The sequence below is a fragment of the Notothenia rossii genome (genome assembly GCF_949606895.1).
Source record: "Notothenia rossii genome assembly, chromosome: 7".
Taxonomy (NCBI): domain Eukaryota; kingdom Metazoa; phylum Chordata; class Actinopteri; order Perciformes; family Nototheniidae; genus Notothenia; species Notothenia rossii.
In genome coordinates this window covers 22,840,606-22,865,251 of record NC_136905.1, presented here as the reverse complement: position 1 = coordinate 22,865,251, position 24,646 = coordinate 22,840,606, and the positions used below count along the sequence as shown (strand labels likewise).

Sequence of the window (24,646 nt, the reverse complement as noted above, 5' to 3'; positions counted from 1 at the left end):
ACTCCCTCCTTTGAGCATAAAATGCTCAATTAATATTGCAATGATTACCCTATTCTGTACAGGACATGTAAAACTCATAACGTTGCATTAAATAAATATAACTTCTCCGTGTACCCACAAGGGGTACAAAAATATCGTATGATTTATGGTTTTCTGATGGTATAAATGCATATTCACTATAAAAAAAAATCAGCAATTAGCACTTCTAATAGTTTACTTGTTTCAATAATGGCTTTTGTAATGGTATTATGCGTCATCGTTGCTGCGAAAAACAATACCCCTGGTGTCGCTAATGCGTCTCAATAAGTCTAGGATTAGAGGATTGGTTGACACTGCTGAACTAACATATGATAAAATAATATTTCTCCAAACTGGAGGGAAAATATGAACTATTCTCTCAGAGAGTGACCTGCATGAAGGGCTGGTGCCCCTCACTCAAATGAGATATTGCCTTACGCACAACACCACAAATCAGTAAAGTTACTCAAGAATAAATAAATAAAGACTGATTCTTGAAACTGTTAAAGCATCTGATCTGATTTTTACCCTTTCCTTGATATCTGCAGTTGAGCCTGGCCCTGCGTCTAGTCTCAACTTAGTTTGTTTTGGTGACATGTTCTCTAATTATTTATTAACCTATCAAAGATGAAGCACTAATCTTCTGACTAGCACCGTCGTTGCTGTTCGTCCGAACTTTAATTTTTTTTTTTTTTTTTTTTTTTTTTTTTTTTTGCTCAAAGTTTTATTATTTTTATAGATGTCTTTTTTTTTTTTTTTTAAGTTTAAGGTAAAATATTAATAAAGTTAATTAATATATAAAAAATATGCAAAATTAAAATATGAAATGTTAAAATAAAGTTGTACCGTGTATGGTTTTGACTTTGAAATATGAATTTGGTTCAAAATCACAATGTTATGGTGTTTCCGCTATTTGGGTAATAATTCTGTACTACCACCAGAGTGCGCTATTTTAAATTCCAGCTTAATCCACTAGGGAATAGCTGTTTCAAAACTGACTCGTTTTTGACAAAGGAGAACGGTTGTTTCCTCAAAAATATCTTTAAAATAGGAATTTACACTATGGTTAAACAACACAACACATAACCGCCAAAACACATTTGCAAAGAAGAATATTCACAATGTTATGGTGTTTCCGCTATTTGGGTAATAATTCTGTACTACCACCAGAGTGCGCTATTTTAAATTCCAGCTTAATCCACTAGGGAATAGCTGTTTCAAAACTGACTCGTTTTTGACAAAGGAGAACGGTTGTTTCCTCAAAAATATCTTTAAAATAGGAATTTACACTATGGTTAAACAACACAACACATAACCGCCAAAACACATTTGCAAAGAAGAATATTCACAATGTTATGGTGTTTCCGCTATTTGGGTAATAATTCTGTACTACCACCAGAGTGCGCTATTTTAAATTCCAGCTTAATCCACTAGGGAATAGCTGTTTCAAAACTGACTCGTTTTTGACAAAGGAGAACGGTTGTTTCCTCAAAAATATCTTTAAAATAGGAATTTACACTATGGTTAAACAACACAACACATAACCGCCAATACACATTTGCCAGCAGAAGTACTTCCAATAGTTCTAACTCTAACAAGAAGTATGATGTTCTTTAGAAGATGGAATGCCCAGCCTCAGTGTGTTAAAGCAAACAGAGTACTTCAATTAGCATTTCATGAAATGGTGACTGCCGTGGCTCACCGTGAACATGAGGTCAAGACAAAATGGCAACTGGTTTTCCAACCTTTGACCTGAAGAACAAAGGGATTTGAGAAAACACCTGGAGTTGAAATTGGTGAGGTGATATTTTGTCTAGTAAATTCAACACACAACACTGTAGTTTAAAATAACATTTCCATTTAGTTTACAATGATAAATGGGCCTCATACCCTTACGTCATAGCCCTCTACCCATGTACGTAAATTTTTTTTTGACTTTAAGAGCCAGTATGGTCATTTCTTCTGTTTAAACACGCTATTTATGGGACAAATAGGACGCTAAGCAAACACAATTAGAAGAATATCGTCTATCTAACGCACGAATGTCGCACTTCCTGCCGTAATCCACAACGCAATGTCTTGAAAAACAGAATGGTGTAACCACTGAGAGCTTCAAACTGCTCAGGCCTTTTCCTTGAAATAGGACTTTTTTAAAACAGCCTCACGCTGTTTGTTACACAAAACACTCACTCCAATAACCTTAGCTTCAAACTTTGGCTGTGTCTTTCCCTCAAGCAGTCCCGACTGCTTAATGGCCTAAAACCATTCACGTAAAACGTAAAACGCCAAAAAAGACACATATAGTGATTGGCCTCTAGCCGACATGTACTAACAGACAAACGAATAGCATGCAGGGTTAAATAGAAAAAAAGAAATTGAACTCACCCTGCCTGTAACAAAGCAACGCCACGTGGTAGACTACCAATATTTATCAATTTAGGCTTGTTTTAACTTAAATTGCACAGCTATTTTCAGGATCCGCTGGCCGCCGTCAAACACACAGAACTAACATTGTCCTACATTAACTATTGAAGAATTCGATATAACAGGTTTCTCCATACCTAGTTGATTTGAGCTCTCTGTGTGCTGAACGGATGCCAGCGGGTCCAGCAAGCAGCCTGCAGTAGTCTCTCCCGGTTTTGCGAGATCCTGGGCTAGCTCGCCAATTGTTAAAATGTGTTCTTTATTCTCGCGTCCAGGAGAGAAGCTTTAAAATGAGACTAAATGGAGTCTCTGAAAAGATTCAAATGGGATACTTTAATTAAAAAAGGCGCGGTAGTGTTACAGACAGAATATTGTTCCGTCAGACAAACAGCTGTGGTCCGGTTCTCCTGAGCAAGAAAGACAGCGGATCTCTCCCCCGGCGCTGCTATATATATCCTCTGCTGGCTCCTCCCCGCCAGCCGGCTCACCTCGTCTCCAATGTCCGTTATTGCATTTAAACAGAGGATAGGTTCTTTTCACATTCAATATATGCTTAACACGCCGTTTCTCCTCATATTCTCTTTCATCACTTTTCATTTAACACATTCTAAACGCTGTAATCAATACTCTAAACAATACTTCTCGGCTCGTTTGGTTGCCGGTCATTCCGGATGTTGTCACATGCTACTCGTCTGTAAACAATAATGTATTCAAATAAACTGTACCTTCATTTAATATTCAGCATGGTAATATCTCGACATCTATCGTTGTAGTGTTAAATCAGTAGGCTTCGGTTTGCACCACTCCATATCATTTCGCTACTAAATTCACCTCTTCAGGAAATCGTATATTAGCCACATGCTAAATGCTAACCGGAGATGAAGGATTTTCAGAATAAAAGCTTAAAAGCTTAACTGCTTGTGCACAAGAATTTCTGGTTTTTCAGTATAAAAGAGCATTAAAACTGACAGCATGTTTAAACTACATTTCCCCATTAAAACATTGATTTTAATTTCTAACAATACAGAGGACAGCAGTTTCTACAGGTTTTAACACCCTCACATTAACCTTTATGTCAGCTCTTTAACCTCAAAGTCATTAATGTTTCTTTTCAAATGGAGTCAAAACAAAACTGTCCAAACACTTAACATCCTGTTTGGGCTGATGACTGTATGGTCGGTATGGCAACAAAGATATGATAATGACAGAGATAGATTCAATGAGATATCTCGGTCACGCCTCGCCTCCTTGTTAAATGATACATCACTGCCTTGTTACCATCTTTTCCCGGAGACAGATTAGGAAACAGAGAGATCTTATCCATCAGGAGACAATATGCCGGCCACGGTTTGATCAGATAAGGCGGAGCTAGACAACACTGTACGCATTTTAAACAATTTGCTGCGGTAGTCACTGAGTCACTCATCACCGTGATGTTCCCCTTTCAGTAGGAAGAGTCCAACGTATTCAAGAGTCATATTATGTCACAAATAACTTGGCAAGACTGCTCACAATTTGTAAACTGTTTTATTAATGTACTGAGGGTCGATAAGAAGGGCAACTTTGAGGAATAAGGTAACATTGTGTCAGTCGTCATCTTGTGCCAGTTGCAAAGGAGAGAAACTCCGTAAATCTGACATGTTTGATGATTTATATCTGCCAGTGTGGGGTTACAGTATGTGATTACTATTATTGCTAATCACAGCATGCTGGCAGCCAAAATAACACCCACAGCTCTCAGATCATAATTTCCCCCCAACACGCCTTCACAAATCCGGCCCACCAACATGTTGAATATCAGTACATTTCAATTTAACTCCAGTGTTGTAATGCTTCATCAGAATTTTGGCTCTGCTATGTGCTACAGATTTGAATTCTAACACCCTCCTTCTGACGACCCGTAAAACTATGCAGTTATAATCAATAGTTTTGTAGAATAAAGTAACGTTTTTCCGAAGGCAGAATTGTAAGAAGAGTTAGCACTGTTTATTTTTCATTCATACATTAGATTTATGTAGTCTTAGAGTAGGAGTAGAGCTTTTCCCAGCCACCATGACTCAACAATTCATAATCATACAGACAGGAACAGACCTGCAGTTTTTTGTTAGTGATCCTGTAGCTCTACAGTGGAATCAGATGAGGATGTATTCTTGCAACACAGATCTTACATTCATTAAATAAACAACAGGATATGAATGTACAGTATGAGCTGAGACAATTGGACACTACTTGGATTACATTCTGTGCACAGTTTGCTTGCTCTTTCATATTTCTTCAGAATCAGAATACATTTATTCGTTCCACAGAGGGGAAATGTGCATTTGTTACAGCAAGAAAAGAGCCAATGACGGCTTAATATTAACCAAGAAACATAAAACAAGATTAAAAATAAGAACAATTACATATTTACAAAATACACATCCTGTAACAGATCCTGTTCTTAAACACGACAGCGGCATTCCAGATGTTAGCTGCCACTTTATTTACACCAAAACCAGTCTGCCTTATATGATGGCCTTTTATCCTTTTTCAAAATATGAACTGTTGGTTTGCAGATTGATGTGCCAAAGATATTCCCCCGTTTATATATATATATATATATATATATATATATATATAATCTATTTAAGATACCTTTTGCCACACTTACTGAATGTGAGTTAGTGAGTCTGGACAAACATGGTTGTAAACTGTAACTAAACTGGTTGAACGAGGTACACAACACAAGGGCGGAGCTGATTTTATTTGTTAACATTTTACACCATGATGCTAATTTTGAGGCTTGCACTCGTATATACATATTTAGATAAAACAACCGCACAAAAATCAATTCAAAATGCACATTCTTCCTCTCTCTCTCTCTCTCTCTCTCTCTCTCTCTCTCTCTCTCTCTCTCTCTCTCTCTCTCTCTCTCTCTCTCTCTCTCTCTCTAAAACACAGAAACAGGAAAATTAGAGTGCACATTTCACTCCTGTGGTTTTTACGAGTTTGCTAAAAACCAGCGTGACCAACACCTTAAATTCCATCACAATTACACTCCCAATGTTCTCGATGTCAGCTTTCCTCTTTTACCCCAATTGTACTCGTCCTACTCTCTCTTTTTGTACTTTCAAACTGCACTTTTTGTGCTCTTATCTTCTCCTATCCTCTTCCACGTTTTCATTGTGTCCTCTTAATCTTACCCTTTTTCTATTTTGGTTTCAAACAAATAATAGTATAATAAAGGCGGTCTACTCATCAGTCCGACACATGTACAGTTTGAGTGTGGTTACATGTTGTAATGGGCTTAAAACCCAGTGTGGAAAAGTACGTCCAACTGCAACTGAGTGCTAATCCGACAAAATGTAGAACAATTATTTTTAATTGACTGTGGCATGAAGAAATAGTGAGGAACCCCCGATGTGCCTCATTCAGTGTCTTGGAAACCAAGTCAATATTGACCACGTTAAATGTGGTCGCTGGCTATTAATAAGGAAAAGTCCTGCCATATAAGGATATACAGTTTGGTTTACTTTGGGTCTGGCTGGCCTTTATATCATAATATCAATTATAGGTCTCTACTGCCAAATATGCAGCTCTCAGCTAGTACTACAGTTTTCCTACTCGGTGGACCAACGTGTGTGTGTGTGTGTGTGTGTGTGTGTGTGTGTGTGTGTGTGTGTGTGTGTGTGTGTGTGTGTGTGTGTGTGTGTGTGTGTGTGTGTGTGTGTGTGTGTGTGTGTGTGTGTGTGTGTGTGTGTGTGTGTGTGTGTGTGTGTGTGTGTGTGTGTGTGTGTGTGTGTGTGTGTGTGTGTGTGTGTGTGTGTGTGTGTGTGTGTGTGTGTGTGTGTGTGTGTGTGTGTGTGTGTGTGTGTGTGTGTGTGTAAAAACAGTGGGTAGCTACCAGCAGCTACAGCTTTCCAAAGAACAGAGAGAGAGAGAGAATAAAGACTGAGAGAATGAAAGAAGGACAAGCAGAACTAGTGTAGCCTGCAGTCTTTGTGTTCAGCTACAACTGTTTGTGTCACCCTTCCAGGAATAGTACATGTTACCCTTTTAGCGTTGCTGGGATCTTTTGCGGCTACTCGTGTTAACTTTCTGCAGCATCTCAGTGCTGAGTGCAGCTGGCCTATCATCCCTTTGGTGGTGACGTTATTTCACTAAAAGGGCTTGTCTGGATATTGGCTTTGGATCTGCTTGTTCTAAAGGTAAAGTATTGTCTCTTTTATATTCTGCCTTTTTTGTTTTGTCAGGCTTTCTTAAAGTTGTGGTGGGGGTCTGTTGTCTGATAAATAGTCATTCTTTCTATTTAACTGTACACAGCTTAATGTGTGCTGCATTCACTAGATGCTGCTGCGTCAAAGGGTTCGATCCATAGCTGTTTTGGAGCAGTTTCTCTTAAACATAATAACTCGGTTGTGCTTCTTTTGATGTTCTCATGAAAAAAAACGACTACACTTTCATCAAGTCTGTCTTAAAACCCTATGACACAGCTTTTGGACGTTGTAATATTTGTGTCCTGGGATTCCTTTGTCCGGTGTTTTCAATGTAAGTGATGGAGAACAAGATCCATCCTCCTTATTCTGTTGCAAAATAAATTCAGAAGTTCAGCTGAAGCTTAAAATAAGTCCTGATTAGACACATTCACAAGTTACAGTTGTTTATTTTCTTGCTGCAGTTGTTGGGTAGTAACACTTTAAGGGAATCCTTTATTCTCAAACAAGGATATTCAAAGACATTTCCCGGCAATAACCTTTTACAAATCACAGGGGGAATTTGGGATTAGTTTTCAGTGTGCTTTTTATGCAGATATCCTCGAATGTCTGGTTTACATCTCAGTGTACCTGGACTCAGACATCTAAATCATGCTGCTCAGTTTAGATGAGGTCGTACAGGGCAGCTCTCAGGTGAGAAGTATGTGAGAGTAAAGCAGGGCGGTGCTGAAAAGTCCAGGATTGTCCTGTCAGCCCAGCCTGAGTAAATAATCTAAGCAGGCCTTGTTTTTCCAGGTGTCAGAGTGTGGTGGAGGTGGGGGAGAATGCGTTGATGTTGCCAGGTGAAGCTATTGTCGTCACACAGATTAATGCATCATGCAATTTACCGTTTGGACTGTGATGCTAGGCTGGCGGATTTATCCATGACTGGTTGTCTGGATGAAAAGGAGAACAAAGAGTTACAAAAAGTGTTACAATGCAGTTATGCTTTAAAGGCCCCCTATTATACTCTTTTTCATCAATATATTACAGGTCTTAGGTAGATACAAAACATGTCTCTGAAGTGTTTGGCTTGAAATACCAAACAGATCCTGCATTGCAGCATCCCATAATCCCCTCTGTTTCAGTCCTGTTTCAAAAGTGCTGATTCTGTTTCTGTTACTTTAGATGAAAATAAGGAGCCACTCCCCACGCCCCTCTGAGAGATATTTGATTAAAAATAACACACTGGTGCTTTAGGAGGAGATTCAGGTGATAAGGTGGGGGGGGTTACCTTGGTTGTTGATTGGCTAATGGTTACACAAGCCAAAAAATCGTTATAACATCATAAAGTGGCAAAAATATAATCAGCTCATTTTCAGACAGGTTTTTATATAAATGGATCAGGACAGAAAGAGAGAGAACCTTTGTTCCTGAAACTTTCGGAATCTATTTACACAGAGGGGACACATGTTTATGCATGAAAGACATGGAAAAGTGGATTTTGCATAATAGGTGACCTTTTAAATACTTTACTTTTTTTTTTAAATGTTCGCTGATCAAGAGAAACAATGGGAAATGTAAACCATAATAATAATAATAATAATAATAATAATAATAATAATTACTTAAACTAATATTCAGATCTGTATGACTTTTTCTATCTGATTATTGTAGTTGTTTAACCCTGTGTTCATGTGTTTTAACTGCTTAATAATTTAGTGGAAAACTGAGATTGTTGTACATATGTGTGTTGTGATGGAAGAGGAGCTGACAGGAGACTGACTTTGACAGGTGCATGAACACACACACACACACACACACACACACACACACACACACACACACACACACACACACACACACACACACACACACACACACACACACACACACACACAGCGGGAGACCACAGAACAGAAGGGTAATGCTGTTACCAGAAATAGCTCTTGTTGAATAAAGGAGAGTAGAAAGAGTGTGTGACAGTGTGTGTTGGATTGTTCATCCAGTCAGTCTTGTTTGTGAGGAACCAGCAGCAGCTCGTTCCTCTGGGAGTCTGGGTTTGGTTCAGCAGCAGTTTTCCCAGGGAACAGGTCAGTAAGGATAATTTTAGCGGGTAAATTCAGTGTGGTATCTTTGGCGAAATAAGATCTTAAAAATGTTGGGTTTGGGCCGTGGGACATTGCTTAAACTTGAATGTGTTTCAATAGAATCTTATGCACATAAATGTGTTGATTGAGTTGCTGTAAAACAATTTATTTTGGCGTAGATGCCTTAGCAGCAAGACATGTCATAACAAAAAAGGAATCTGTTCCTCTTATGGTGTTAGCAGTTTCTGTTTTGATGCTCTGTACAAAGGGTGGGATGAATGCCCCTTATGCCTGAGTTAGTGTGTGTGTCACAGCAGCACACAGTGAATAAGCTGACATCATTCATGCTGTGTGTGTTCATGGTCAGAGCCTGTGAGTTTTCTTATTTCTAGGGGACAGAAAACCACCCAAGCTGACAGTTCACATTTAAAAACACCTTTTTTTGCAAAAACCCTATGATGTGTTTACATAGTAGTGTGAACTAGGATATAAAGTAATAAATGCAAAACTCAGTACCTCATATTTTCTTGAGTGGGTCAGGTAGTTGTTGTTCTGCTTGTTTCATTTAGTACATTTTGTAAGCGATAGGTATTTTCATCATCTGGCTGGTTCATTTAAGTCCTTATACACTTGTACACATTATACATAGCCTATTCCTAACCTTTTAAAGCGACTAAGATGATTTCATTGACTTGTTAAATGTGTGTTGTGGATGATCTTTTTCTATGTGTTTTTTACTAACTGATGGCCTGGTTTTTATGGTGAGCCAATACAACATTTCCAACCTGGTGGACAATAAAGCTACAATCTATTCTAACACAATAGCAGAATATGCTGTACCATAATATTGTTTAAGATAACTACAATATGTGTTAATGATAAATACTAAATGTTAATTTATGCTGTAGGTGGTCACAGAGACAACACTGCTTATTTCTCCCAGTTCTTCTTTTTTTATTTTCCAGTGCTAGATAAAAAATCAATTCAACAAGGTACCAGTACTGTTTTGTGTTTGATCATCTTGTGTATTTGTTCTCTTTTCCAGCACTATACTAGAGGAGGAGAAGCTCCAGCAGAAGGAGAGGAGCAGGATGGAGATGAGGAGGCAGGTCACTGTATCTTGGGACTCCGGAGGGTCTGATGAAGCACCACCAAAAGTAAGGCACCACCACACCACATGTTTGTGTCTCTGTCTGTGTGTGCGTTTATGTTGGTATGAGTGCAACAGGTGTAGTAATAAAGTGTCTGTTGTGTTTGTACTGTTGGCAATGAGACGCCCTGATCATTGTGACCCATGCTCTCTTCCATTAGCCTCTCTGATATGCTTCCATGTTGAGTTGGTGACATATTTTCTGTTGTCTGTTTTTGCTGCATCACACATGATTGTGACTGTTCACCATTTAATATCGAGACATTGAAATGATTCAACTGGTAACTCTTTGATTTAATAAGTCCTCTAGTTTGAACATGCAAGGTTTCTGCAGAACCCCTGTGATGTTAAATTATTTCTGAAGTCAGTTGTAAAATATGGTTTTCTTACTTTGATCAAATGGAAAACTATACATGTTAATGGATTCATGCTTTTGAATCACAACTTTTCAAGGAATGTTTGATGCATGTAGTTAAAGTTCCATATTATAGGGGAAATGCGCTTTCACACAAATAAGCAAATGTGGGTCCATTGACTCTGGCCTTTTGCAGCATTGACATGTTTTTGATCAATTGAATATGTTTTATCTGAAAAGCTTATGTTTTGACAGAATGTAGGCATTTCTTCTTGTGATCACGTATTATGGTGATCTTGCAGTGGGAAGGTTATTGTTCATAAAACATTCTAGTATATTAGAACAAGGGACACATATTTGATTTGTGTTATATACATATGTATGCACTGGATCGGTTATCTTACTTTTATTTTTTTATAAAAGTAAATCATTACTTTCAAATGTGTAATGATGGTCAGTTTCCTGAAAAAAATACATGTACTTCTTAATTTGTTCATAATGACCACCCCCACTGGCGCCATCCCAACTCACAGCTTGTTTCCCCAGCTGCTGGCTGCTTCTCCCTCTCATGCTGCCCCCCCCCTCATGCCCCTGCTGTTAGCATCTGCTAACTGCTACTCTTGGTCATAACTAAAGCCATATGTGTTGCAGAGTAGTTTTAGGATTGAGAGACTTGATAGTTTAATCATGGGGTTTTTTGTTGCAGGTTTTACTAAATGCTGCATTTTGTTTCATTGAGAACAAAATTAATGTAAATGCTCTGCCTGGAGGGAAAGGTTTTTACTTGTGTTTGTAAAACATGTTATGTTATGCCCTTCAGAGGCACACTTGCTGTATGGCTTTGGTTACAGTCTTGGCTTTAGCTCTTCCCTGTCTGTCTCACCTGTCTACTACATATCTCTATCTTCTATGATACCTTTTTTATTTCCTTGTGTTCGTCCTCTACCCTTGTCTATCTTTTTGCAGCCCAGCCGTCGCCCCTCCCTGCAGCCCACCTTCAGTCTGGACTGTCTTTCTGCTCCTTCACCTCTCCACCATTGCCATCAAAACCAGCGCTCTGCCTCACAGCTTTCCCTCTGCCTTGGAAACCCTCATCCTTCGTCTCCCTTCACCTCTTCTCACCTACCCGCTCCTCCGCTCTACTTATCATCTCTGCAATTTCCCCCTCACTTTTCCTCTGCTCCCAACCCTCAGCCTCAATCACTTCCTTTTCAAAACTCCACTTTTTACAATCACTCTTTCTCTCAGCACAACAATAAGTTGAACCCTGAATCCAAACCCGGCTTAGCCCTACAGTCTCATCCTAACTTCTACTTTCCACCTCACAACAGTTCAGAGAGCTGGTCCAATGGCAGCTGTCCACACAAGAAAAATCCCCCCACTAACGGTCACCTGCTCTGTTCATCCCAGCCAAAGTCAAACATCTCCCATCCCTGGCTCTCCTCCCCACTCCTCTCCCAATCAAGTCCTAACTTAAACTCTCTTCCCCGCAGCCTGTCAAATATGTGTCCCCACACCATCCAAAACATCCAGCCAGAGTCAAATACTAATCCTAAAACCCTAACTCTGCCGCGCAGCTTTCACCCCGGCTGCCAAACTAATCCCAGCACTCCATTACAAACTGACTTTGACCCCCAGCACCAACACCCTGCTGTGCAGTCATGTGGGAGGCCCCCGCTCGTCTCTCCTGCCCCCCTCACTCTTCCATGTACAGCGAGACCCTCTGCCTGCTCTCTGTCCTCCGCCCACCACCATCCACCCAGTCGAATGCCACGCCTCCCTGTAGCTACCAACACAGCTTTCCCCATCCCCTGCTCTGAAAGACACACGAAGGCAGGTGGTGTACTGTTAACCTGAGCTAAAGCTGTTTTTATAACTACTAAAACAAACGTGTGTCTTTATCAAAAAGGTTGCAACATTCAAGAGTGTAGCCCCTTTGATGAATATCCATGGGGAGAGATTCCATATTCAAATAATTGATTACAGACTGCTGATACATTGAATGAATTAAAAATGGCCTCTTTTGTATCTGTAATCTATTTAACATTACATTACATTATATTATCCAAAGTGACTTACTGCATTCAACCATAAAGAACCAAAACTCAAAAGCAAGAATCTTGAAATTAAATTTCCTATCAATCAATTTTTTTAAGGGATTTGTTATTAATTATGTATTCATGACTACATAAGCAACGTTTAAAATTCAGAATAAAGACATTCTTAGGTATTATTTATTAAAAGTATCATTTGGTGCGTCACTGCAATCAGCCCCTTGACTTTCCTTACCTTCTCATTTCCTTCTTTATCTTTACCACATTCGGTCCAAAAATAAGCCCAGTGTGAACTACACATATTTTAAGAAATGTTGCAACGGTTTTTGCTGGATGAATCAACAAACGCAAACTCATTTGTGAATCGTTGAATTGTACTGAGTGCGGTGGTTTTTAAAACAATGCTTGACGACACCAGTGACTTTTAAAATGAGCATGTTTTTGCATGACATGTTTTATTTGTGTTGGACATGCTGCTGAAGGTCCTCTGTCGTGATTGAATGTAGTTTCAGATATTTATGTTTGTGTCAGGCATTGTGTTGATGTGACCTGGGATTAGTGTAACCTATTTCTGGCCTGTTCAGGGTGCCCCACATCAATCCTAAATCCTGTGACCAACAGTCAGACACCTCGCACACACGTAGGACTTAGATACAGTAAATCATGGATAAGCCAGAAGACAAATATGCATATCATTTATCTAAACTACCTTTAACCTGCTTTGACATTTCAATCAAACTAAAATGACATAGAGCAAGGTCAAAAAAACACTTTTCTTTACACTAGTGGGAACCCAAAGTCCAGAACTAATGCTGCTGTAATTCAACAACTTTTCCACTCCACAGAACCGGGTCTCTTTGTAAAGGAGGAAAGCTATAACCATTTGATATAGTTGAACTCGTACTACATTCTGTTTTGAATTAAGTCAAATTGAAGTTTGTAATCATTTGTGATGGCTAGGATAAACAGTTACTATGAATACGCTCTAAGAGTTACCTCAAGGTTCTGTCTCTACCAGCCTGTTTATTCAGAGCTGGCTCTCTGTCACCTTGACCTCTGGCCAGTAGTACTACACATGAGTTTGTTTTGGTAGGTGACCCTGTTTTTGGAAGGAGCGGTTAGTCCTCCCATTGAGCTGTAACTTCACCCTACCTCCTACATGGAAACAAGCATTACTTTCAATGCTAATAAAGTGTTTAAAACACACTTTCATGTTAACATATAGGAAATACTGCTAAAATCAAAGATATTTCTGGTACCATAGGTGATGGAAACATAACAAAAATAGCTGCATAAAATAAGATGTGCCTTTAGTCAATGTTCTGTTTGGCCCTTAGCTGAATAACATGTTCAATCTTTACAACAGCTGGAATAAATTCCTGTTGTGAGTCTGTTTTCTGATGATAGATGAATGTGTGGGAGTCGATGAATTGTGCCCCAGAGTGATACATGAAGTCAAAAGAAAACCTTAATTACATTGTGCTGCTCAACATACTTAAAATTCTTCCTAGAGTTATGCCATGGGTCTACGTGTTAGTAACAGCAGTATGTGTCTCACAACAACAAGTTAATTTTGAAAGGAATTGCAATTACAGTCTACAAAATATACTGCCCTGAAATAGTTAAAATGCTCAAGATAATGAAAAATAGATTTTCTTTTGTCAAGCGCCGTGTTTAAAAACAGTTTCTTAAAACCCCAAATATAAGACACAATGGAAACTTTAATGTCATCCATCAAAATGCATAACTAAATTCAGTTTCCTTTGTCCCAGTGCACAAGAAAACAACATGGTGTGCAAACAGAAAAAGATTAAAGAAAATAGATTGTAAAAAGATAAGTACCAGTACTCTAAATATAAATACAGGTTGCGTAAGTGATGCCTTTTATCTGGTAACATTGACCTTTCCCTACACAAAATGTGTATTTTAAAGTAGTCTATTTGTCCCACATACCTGTGGATTAAGATGTGTTGTGGCAAGCCATAGATATACATGTTGATCAGATGCTGAAAATACACCCTAAACTGACGTAGTGGTAAAAACAGGGACCGCAAACTCAGCTATCAAAAAAGCAGGAACCGTTTTTCAACATTGCCTTATTTATTTATTTATTGAGTCATTCATTCTTACATTCAAATATACATCCAAAGTGGAACAGATAGTTACCCATAGCTGTCTTACCCTAGTGCAACTACTTCCTCATTAACCTTCCTATCTGTCTGTCGTCCCTGTGTTTATTTTGCCCTTTTTAAACTGGGTATTCCCCGGTAAACCTCCCTCTACTTGGATAGATTACCACAGGCCTGTGAATCAGTTTCGGGACTATTTAAGATATCATTTTGTTCTTGTGAAGGAGCCCTGTGTCCTTTCATGTGTGAGCATGTTCACACCATGCTGTACGTTTCCCTCTGTCTGCCGCTCTGTTTGTCTGGTCTTTAGTTTCTCTGTCTTGTCTGCTTCTCTATGTCCTCCCTCCCTTCCTACTGTTTTTCCTTTTCTCTCCCCTTCTCTCCCTCCCTCCCCGTCTTTCTCTGCTGTCTGTCTCCCTCCCTGTGTGTCTTTGTGTCTTGTCTTGCTGTCGGAGGTGTGGTCCAGAGAAAGCTACTATGAGAGCCTGTGGAAGGTAGAGGTTACATCACTGCTGTGCTAATGAGCTCTGTGTTAGAGAGGTTTAATCATAAAGAGAGGGGAAACTGCTCATCAACTTTCAACAGCTTCATCACAACAAATCACCAGAAACCAAGAGAAGCAACAAGGGTGTGGGTTCACCAAGCACTTCTGTTTTTAGCTACTAGCCCGATGCAAAGGAATACAAATCAAATAGAGACGAGAAGCCGACTCACGCTCCTCTTTAACCATCAGCAGTTGGCACAAAATAGTAAAACAATTTCTTATGTTTTACATTACTTTTTAACCTTTTCAACACAAATACTTCCAAATAAGAAGAACAACTGTGCTTTAAAGAGAAGTCTTTGGTGAACTTGCAACCATAACACCTCGTACACTCTGCATCACATCTAACCACAGACCCCAGGGATGAGTAGAACAGGAATATCACATACTTTATAACAATAATCCTTGGATTTCATTGTTTGTAACATAGGGAAACTATGTAGTGCCATTTCGACTAACAGCTTGCTGGACTTGCAGCCCAGTGGGTGTTCCCTTTGTTTTGATTGACAGCTAACCCAGCCACACAAACAGCACCGAGGGGTTTGTGTGTGGATTGACTGAATGACCCCGGTGTCCCGTCCTCTAACGTTTATCTTGGGGAAACGATGAACAAGTGTTCTAACTGTGTGATTGTTTTTTTCCCCCGTCTTTTTTATTCCTCTCTCTCTCCCTCTCTCTCTCTCTCTCTCTCTGACTGTAGCCTAGCAGACCAGGATATCCTAGTCCTCGCTCCAGTGAAGGTTTTTATCCCAGTCCCCAACACCCTGGACACTACCAGGTACGCCAGTGCCAGAGACTGTGTATATAAAAGTAACATTTTACTGGGATATAAAATAGTAATGCACCCATATTTAATACTACCCAGCCAGTTGTTTCAAAGTACCTCATATCCGCTCTGCATTGACAAACTACATCGTTTTTTATTCATTTAAACAATATAATATTGTATTCTATAATAATTTTAAACTTTTGAAAGAGACGTTCTGCATACTACTTTTTACTTTTACTTAAATTATAATTTGCTCAAAATACTTTCTTTCTTTAGTACCATTTCAAATTCAGGACTTTAACTTCTAAAGGAGTATTTGTAGAGGATGGTCTTTATACTTTTACTTAAGTAAAGGATCTGAGTGATTTGTCCACCACTTATAACATTGAAAGATATAATGTATAGCACATTTGAAAGGATTTAAGGGTGCTTAATGACCTATAGTTACTAATAACAAAGGTGAAGATGTAATCAAAAGAGAACTGAAAACCGTCTAACCGTGTGTCTTTCTCTCCGTCCTCCCTCTCTGGATCAGATGGCAGGATACCCCGGCCCTCACACCCTCCCCTCGGTGCCCAGCGCCCTGTACCCGCCACAGGCCACCATGCTGGACACACACCACGCGCACACACACCCCCGCCACCACGTCCACACACACTCTCAGCACCTTCCCGTTCCGCATGGACACGACATGGCACTATGGGGCTCAGCGATGGAGGTAGGAGACTCATGTTACACTCAAACACTCACACATATACACACGGGTAAATTAAGAGGATACAACTTAAACTCACACAGATTTATTATTTTTGGTTAAGACACAGCTGGTTATTCATCTAGCTTGCATTCATTACCCCTCAATGACAGGAACAAGGTATTTTATAAAGCTGTTTTTGTTTGTTATTTAAAGGTATATCATTTTCAAGTGTTAACAGTCATACAATATTGAATATACCAGTCGAGCGCTTAAAGATTAAAAATTATTAGGATGATTTTACATCCTAAAAAGACATAGTGAATAAAAAGCCCTACCTGCATAATGAGTCCAGGGCACACATTTGCAATATTATATTTAAATGTTCCTATTCTACGGCCCATTTACACCCATTATTTTCAGTGTGTGTCCATCATCTCAGTTCAGCCTCTCATCTGTCTGGTGTATGTGTCTGTGTGTGTCCCTGTGTTGGTGTGCACGTCTGTTGCTATGCTTGTCTTTTGTTGCATGCTTGTATGTGTTTGTTTGTGTCGGTGTGTAGGACAGGGCAGTAGACATGCAGCAGTGTGTAGGCCAGCAGTGCCTGTTTATGGAGGAACAGCTGATGATACAACAACAGCAGATGGAGGAGGACCAGAGGTGGCTGGAGCAGGAGGAAAGGCTGCTGGTAACACTCAGAGCACTCACATTGGAAAACACACTCTCAGACACACATATACTAAGAATGTAACAGTTCATTTAACATAAGATTTAGTTTGATACACTGAACTCTGTCAGCATTAACTTCAGAGGCAAGTAAACAAAGATTTAGACAATGTCATTCAAGTTTATTATAAGACCATTTCGATTTTTTCTATTACTACTTCAAATAAATGTAAGATCAGATGCATCCTTTTTATTATAAAACAATGGAGGGTACGTATATATATTTCACTGAAAAACGGTAGAGTGAATGGCTACATTTTTAATATCCCTAAGTATTTTTTGTTAGATATTGTTGTGCATGGGGAAGTGTTGTTGTTGATGCAAAGCTTTCTCTCTTATTTGCCATCCTTGACTTGTCAGTTGTGCTGTTGATTCTTTTAATTTAAGTCCCATGATGCATGTTGTTGTGTTTTTGTACATGCGTTAATGGACTCTCTGGAATACATCACATGCTCCTCGAGGACAATCACATTTCCATACATTTGATAAATATAAAACAAACTAAAGTCATTTTGGAAATGAACATATCATTATGAGTTAACTCCCTCAGAGGTTACGAGTATTGCATTGCATTCCTATTGGAGCCAAAGCAAGACAATAATCTGTGAGCAGACACCGACTTCATTTGGATACGCTGTTATAAAACATGTTGTAAATAAGACATACAACATTTAGTGAAAAAACATCAAACATATGGTACATTCAAACGACCTCGGGAAAAAACGTATCTAATAGTGTGTGTGATTCTCAGCAGTATGGTTTTACATACATACATTATTACAGCTAACTATTCTAGTGAAATGATCATACAAAGCAAAATGAATGTAGTGTGTATTGCTGTCTGATGGAGCTAGTTGCTTCTGATGGAGACCCTCTGACAAAAAGAGGGGGAGGTGAAGGAGAACGATTTCATGTAGGATGCATTTTTCTGTGAACACTGATTGAAGGATCTCTGGGGTTTTAGTATTTTATTGTACATGCTTGAGAGGGGGGAGAGAGTCTGGAGGCAGGTGTGGCCTGTGTGAATTCCAGGCTAATGATAGGCTTAGACAATCTGACAGCCCAGTCAACAGTCTGTCTTTGACCCACAACCACTAACTGACAACACACAAGATTACTGAAAAGCTAGGAAGGCATATATTTATGTGTGTGAGTGTGTGTGTTAGAGGCTGGCTGGTTTTTATAACACTGTCACTTCAGGGAGGGGCGAGAGAGAGGGGGGAGAAAGGGAGGAGAAAACAGAATAGTTTGGGAAAGAAGGGTGAAGATGTGCACTTACACTATGACGGCTCCTTGGCAGCGTGCTCCATCCCTCCTCCTCTCCTCCTCCTCCTCTCCTTCCCTCTCTCCATGCGTCAGATATAAGTGTGCTGCAGGCAGGAAGCTGGAGTTATATCTGAATTCATGTCTTGATGAAACTACTGGCACAGTCATAGAGGCACACAGAGAGAGAGAGAGAGAGATACAGTAAGATCAGAAGCTGATAGCAACACAGACGCAATAAATCGGACACAAACGCTTCATCAGACAACTTTGATGAACTCAAGGGCAATGCTGGTCTTCAAGTCCTGTCTTGGAAAACTGGTAGGCGTAGACCGTGTGAAAGTTGTGTGTGGGGGATATTTGTGTGTTTTATTTTGGCGTTTTTTCTAGGGATTTTTGTCAACCTCAAATGTTTTACTTAAATTGGAAAAGGCTTGTTTGTCCTGCACTTTCGGATCCTGCAGCTTTGTAGAGTATGTATGCGGAGACTTTGTTTTGGATGCATAAGTTAGTACGTTTATTTTGAATGTGAGTTTCACTGCTGTGTTTCACTCATTCATTTTCTCATTCACATAATCATTGTAACACTTCAGATTCAACTTTGATTTCAAGAGCTGGGAGTCACTTTCTCCCTTTTTAAAATATCAAAGTAGAATATAAACTGTCTTTTAATTATTCATTTAAGGGTGTTTTTACCTCCATTTAGTCTTTCACTATAAAGGCTGTACATGGCAGTTTTTCGATGGGAATTTTTTTTAATTTAAATGTAAGATGACTTCTAATCTACTGGTTTAAGTGACTCAAATTGCACCGTATACTGTATTGCACCAGTCTTACGACTGCATGTGATTTGGAGCTGGTGGCATGCCATGAAAGGGTATTGGTCATAAAAAACTCCCAGGAATAAAACTGCAATACTTCCTTTGAATACACTCAAATAAAAGCAATGTGACTTAGTGTCAATTTGAAAAACAATTTCCTTAGTGTTAATATAGAGCTTTGAATCTGCCTTGTTTAATATCTAATTGATGTAAAACCAGTCTAGTGCTTACTCTAGTTACTTGAATTATGTAGATTTATTTTTATGTTTATTTGTTTGTGTGTTTAGAAACCAGACTCTAGAAGTTCTAGAGGGAGTCTAGACAGAGAAGACGGTGGACCTCAACCACCGGTAAGTTACTTTCTCCATCTGATTTCTCCATCCAGCTCACTGTTAGTTGGTGTTATTTATGCAGGCAGCGGGACAATAACAGTCATTCACACAGAAACATTTTGACTAGAAGGAGTTCATATTTTTCCCCTTAACGAACTGTGCCTCACATCCTTCTAATTGTTACTGTCACCCTCATGACCATTTGCCACACATTAAAAAGGGAAGTGATTTTTCTTAAGGGTTTGTGTTTTTAAGAGAGAAGGATGCCTGATAACGATAAATGTTGACGGAAGTCCACATTCTGGTTGGACTCACTGTGATTGGCTGTTTGTTTGGATTAGAGCTAGGGGGCATTGATCCAGGGACAGGAAGTAACCTGTCGGGGGCGGGGTCACCACAGAGGGGTCAATGAATTCCCACAATATCACCAGTTATTAATAGGGCACTGTTGCAAGAAAACAAGTCGCCATCTTTGTTCTTCTTTCTATCCCAGTGTTACTCCCAGCACCTCAGCATGCTGGCAGTCTGTAGTCTCTGCTAAAGACTATCCACACTCTTAAGAGCGTCAAAAGTACCATGAGAGGACAATATGGTGGATCTTGTCTTATCTTTGTCTTGCAGCTGCAGCTAAAAATATGAGTGCCACTTTAACTGGATGTAGTTTTCAATACTTAGTTTCTTACTTAACTTGCTTGCTTACTTTATAACGTACTTACTTGGAACACTGCTTTCTTTGTCTTCAAGCTTTACTGCATTAAAATAATCACTAGCTACAACCTCAGTATGATTGTGTTCAGACCTGCTACAACATCAGTGTTTGTAAAGGAAGACAAAAAAGACGTTTCGTTGCCTTCACTTAAGAGATTAGCACAGTTATTTTGTTGAGCACTGCGGTGTAACTGAATGATTTGCAGTGACAGATGCACATTTTTCACTCAGAGATGTTTTTACTGGGCAAAACATAATGGTGATCATACCTTTTAACACAGATGGTATTAAAAGTAACTCCATCTCTTTCTTCCCTCCTGTAGTCTTGTTTATTTTAGATCCTCAGTCATCAGTGTGTTGCCCTTCTGCGATTACGTTTTTTCTCCTAAAACAAAATAGTTTTGTCGATCAGAGCTTTATTGTTACTTTATCCCAGAGTTGGAATCACAAGAGCTGAGAACACAGCTGTGTTTTTGATGCCAGCAAAAAAAAAAAAAATGTTGTTTTGCCACGGGCCAGATATTTCTGGCTCTGTAATTCATCTCTCTGCTTGTCCTCCTCCCATTGAATGGCTGTGGTTTGTGGTGGTAAATTGTGTGTGTGTGTGTGTGTGTGTGTGTGTGTGTGTGTGTGTGTGTGTGTGTGTGTGTGTGTGTGTGTGTGTGTGTGTGTGTGTGTGTGTGTGTGTGTGTGTGTGTGTGTGTGTGTGTGTGTGTGTGTGTGTGTGTGTGTGTGTGTGTGTGTGTGTGTGTGTGTGTGTGTGTGTGTGTGTGTGTGTGTGTGTGTGTGTGTGTGTGTGTGTGTGTGTGTGTGTGTGTGTGTGTGTGTGTGTGTGTGTGTGTGTGTCAGAAAAAGAAAAAAAAATATTCAAGAGTAAATATGGATAAGCATCAAATCAAAAAAGACATGCTGTGGGTTTTATCTGGTTTTGAAAGGGTAGCACTAACAAAAGATGTACATTTTTTTCTTTCTCCTAGAATATTTTTGTTAACATAAGTAACACAGTGCTAGACCACACACTGCTGAGAACAGAAACAACTCCTCGACCGGAGATGAGGTTGTGGGTTTTACAAGAACAAATTGAGATGCTGCGTCACGTGACGTCAAGTACATTAAACTGGAGTCTCTACATTTTTCACAACCCGCCTGTGGGTTTTTGCGTGTGAAGTTCTATTTTATACTTTCTTCATATGTGTTAACAAAATGTTTTGTTGTTGTGTTTGTTTGTTTGTTTGTTTGTGCAGACGGGGAACCAGCACATATACCAGCCCGTTGGGAAAGCAGGTAATAGACTAGCCCAGGGCTATTAAATTAGTTTGGAATAGGGGCCGTTTGATGAAAATGATCCAAAGCAAGGGGCTGGGAAAAAGATGGCTTGAAATATGAGCAATCGTATTAAGAGCTTCAGATACAGTAAATACTACAACAGCATAGTGGAGTGCATATATTGTGTTTAATTAAATCAAACAACATAGCCTCAAGGCCTTTATAGATCTAAATGGCAAGTTCAAAACTCAGTACATGTGAAGCTAATTTAACCATCAACATAATTTAATTTGATTTAATTTAAGTGAAATTATCTAATCATTCACGCAGATGTAACACCCTATCTGGAATAAAGGCTCTCTGGCCCAAAAGAAAATCTTTAAAAAAAGAAAAGAAAAAAAAAGTAGATTACTTTTTAACATTATACTCAAAGGGCCAGTAAATATCACCCGGGGCCAGATTTGGCCCGCGGGCCGCCAATTGAATAGCCCTGATCTAGAGGAAGTGAATGGGCAACCTTTTTTGTTTAAGGTGTTTATTTTAGCAAAATCTGATTTTCAAATGTGAGGAATCACTAGTCACTAGGAATGTATTATTTGTGGTAAAAACTCAACTTTAACAATGTCACATTTCGTTTTCATAGACTTGACTATAAATTGATAATGAAAATGTTTTTCAGTTGGAGATCCAAATACTATTTGTATGAGTACGAACTCATACAGTAGCTGGTTGTTCCCTCAGAAAGAGCTGCTTAAGAAAGTACTATTTGTCCAGTAGTGGTTTGGAGACTGTAAAACTGTGAAGAAGAAGAATTTTCACTTTTATATATCGTTTCCTGCAGAGCATGCAGCTCCCCCAAAGAAGCCCCCCCGACCCGGAGCCCAGAGCAGTCTGGCCTGTCTAAACACCGGAGACAGCTACAACGATGGAGTCAAGGTACAGAAACACACAGATCAGAGCACACCTACATACTAATATAAAACTCACCTCAAAGCAGAGCACGCACAGACAAGGATACATTTACTAAATATATGGTTTGCATGTTTTTAATGCTTTAATATTTTCCTTTTATCTTCTTTTCCTTTGGCTGCTACCTCCTCCTCCTCTTCCTCCTGCACTCTGCCTTACTGTCGGCCTCTAGCCCTGGCGGGTAAGCAGCACACTGTCTGTGTGTGTGACTGTGCGTCTCTTCTGCTCGTCTGTCATGCCCATTTGATTCCTCTTTCAATCAAATCTTTGAGCTCTCTGTCCAACAGATTGTTGTTATCATATAAACACATAAACACATTTATCACCCAGTGCCAATTATTGTGTAAATACCAATCAGGTTTCTTGTTTTACTGGTTTTTTAACTCAAGCTAACATCCAAATAGTTTTGCTTGTTGTCTTATACTAATATGAAATTGTCCATTGTTTAACATTTTGAACAAAGGATGCACTTAGAATTCTTTTTTTACGCCATGGTGAAATACTTTGTCAGAGTAGGATCCAAAATAGTAATATAAATGAAAGAGAGATCCCTCCTCCTCTGTTTTTATTTTTGAAGTTCCTTCCTTCTTGTAGCATGTCTAATCTTAATGTTGTACACAAGAATCAGATAATAGTATTTTTTCATTTTGTATTTATTAGAATTGTATTTGAAGTAGAAGCTGGCCATTATGTGTGCAAGATTCAGAGCTGTAGTGTTTTGGCAACAGGAGGTGTCTGAAACAGATAATGCAAAAGAGACATCCCTCTAAAGGGAAGAGGTAAAGGTAAACAAAACATGTAGAAAAACCTGCGTTAAGTTAATAGACTTATTTTGTTTCACAGAATTTCTTTTAGCAGTGCTGAAAATCTAATTCAGTAGCAGTTCAAGCAATAGTATTTGTCTTCACAATTTGAAAGTAAACAGATCATTTAGGGTAGAGCAAGGTCAAGGTTAAATGGACTCATTAGTTACGTATATTTATACCAGTGTGCTACTGCCATCTAGTGGCAAAAACAGAGAATTACAAGTATTTTGTGTCAGATCTAATATCTAATATCTTATCTAATAGTTCACCTATATTAGGGTTTGTTTTTTATTTTGAGCTTTTTATTTACTCAGATATTTAAGAAGTGTTTTGTCTTTCAATTTCTACCACAATATGTGCAGCAATGTTAACCAAAGGCATGATTCATGTGTGTCTCTAAAATCATTCAGGATTTTTTCATTTGTACAGACTCATATTTCTCATCATTGTTGTCTCAACTTGTTATCTGTGTGTCGATGCCTTGACACAGACCTGTGGGTGTTTTTTTGTAATCACTCCGCCTGTGACTCATTGCTTCCTTTGTGCTCTCCTGGCTCAGCTGCAGCCTCAAGAGATCAGCCCGCCCCCCACCGCCAACCTGGACCGCTCCAACGACAAAGTGTACGAGAACGTGACGGGATTGGTTAAAGCTGTGATCGAGATGTCGAGCAAGATCCAGCCAGCTCCTCCAGAGGAATACGTTCCTATGGTTAAGGTAGTCGAAGCCCTCAAGCTCTCATTTTCATATTCATCACTATTTCTCAGAGGGTCGCTGAATTTACAGTTTCACCCTCTTGAGCCGCAGACCTCTGCCTTAAAGATTTTAAAGTATTAACATATTGGTGCTTATTAATCATTTTTGATTCACCCGGTAACCAGACAACAGATCGGTCCTTTTAGCCTCACAAGAGGTTGCTTTCAGTTGTGGTATCTTTGCTTGTACTTAATGTATTTCTCCACCCTGGTTATCTCTATATGTGTAGGAAATATTACTTAAATTCTCATCTTAACCTTTTGTTTGCTTAATCACTTAATCATATTTATTTTATATTTATTCATATATATACAGTAAAAAGGTATATATATTTTTGAACACCATGTGAGTTGATTCACTTCCTAATGTTCTGTTTCGAAGGTATCATTTTAAAGTACTACGGTCTGTGTGTGTGTTTCAGGATGTGGGTCTGGCGTTGAGGACACTGTTGGCCACAGTGGATGAGACTCTACCACAGCTTCCAGCCAGCACACACAGAGAGGTAATTACACACTCTTGTGTATTTTTGTAAAACGCTTGAGTAGTTTGGTATCATTTATATTGGAATAGTATCATTAAACCAGATTGATACTTAATGATCT

The 24,646-nt window shown here is 39.1% G+C and overlaps 1 protein-coding gene across 14 annotated transcripts in view; it reads left to right on the top strand.

The window, feature by feature from the left end:
* The window catches only part of LOC307046202 (focal adhesion kinase 1-like), a 68,543-nt gene that overhangs the window by 41,002 nt on the left and 2,895 nt on the right, over positions 1–24,646 (top strand). For 6 of the 14 annotated variants that reach the window (XM_079692457.1, XM_079692458.1, XM_079692447.1 and 3 more), the window contains 10 exons: positions 9,750–9,861; positions 11,176–12,042; positions 15,637–15,714; positions 16,241–16,423; positions 16,962–17,087; positions 19,497–19,559; positions 21,494–21,533; positions 22,357–22,451; positions 23,850–24,005; positions 24,466–24,546. In XM_079692457.1, the coding sequence (XP_079548583.1) occupies positions 9,750–9,861; positions 11,176–12,042; positions 15,637–15,714; positions 16,241–16,423; positions 16,962–17,087; positions 19,497–19,559; positions 21,494–21,533; positions 22,357–22,451; positions 23,850–24,005; positions 24,466–24,546 (1,801 nt within the window). The remainder of the gene's footprint in view (positions 1–9,749; positions 9,862–11,175; positions 12,043–15,636; positions 15,715–16,240; positions 16,424–16,961; positions 17,088–19,496; positions 19,560–21,493; positions 21,534–22,356; positions 22,452–23,849; positions 24,006–24,465; positions 24,547–24,646) is intronic. The other 8 variants (XM_079692451.1, XM_079692449.1, XM_079692448.1 and 5 more) reach the window with 5 other exon arrangements.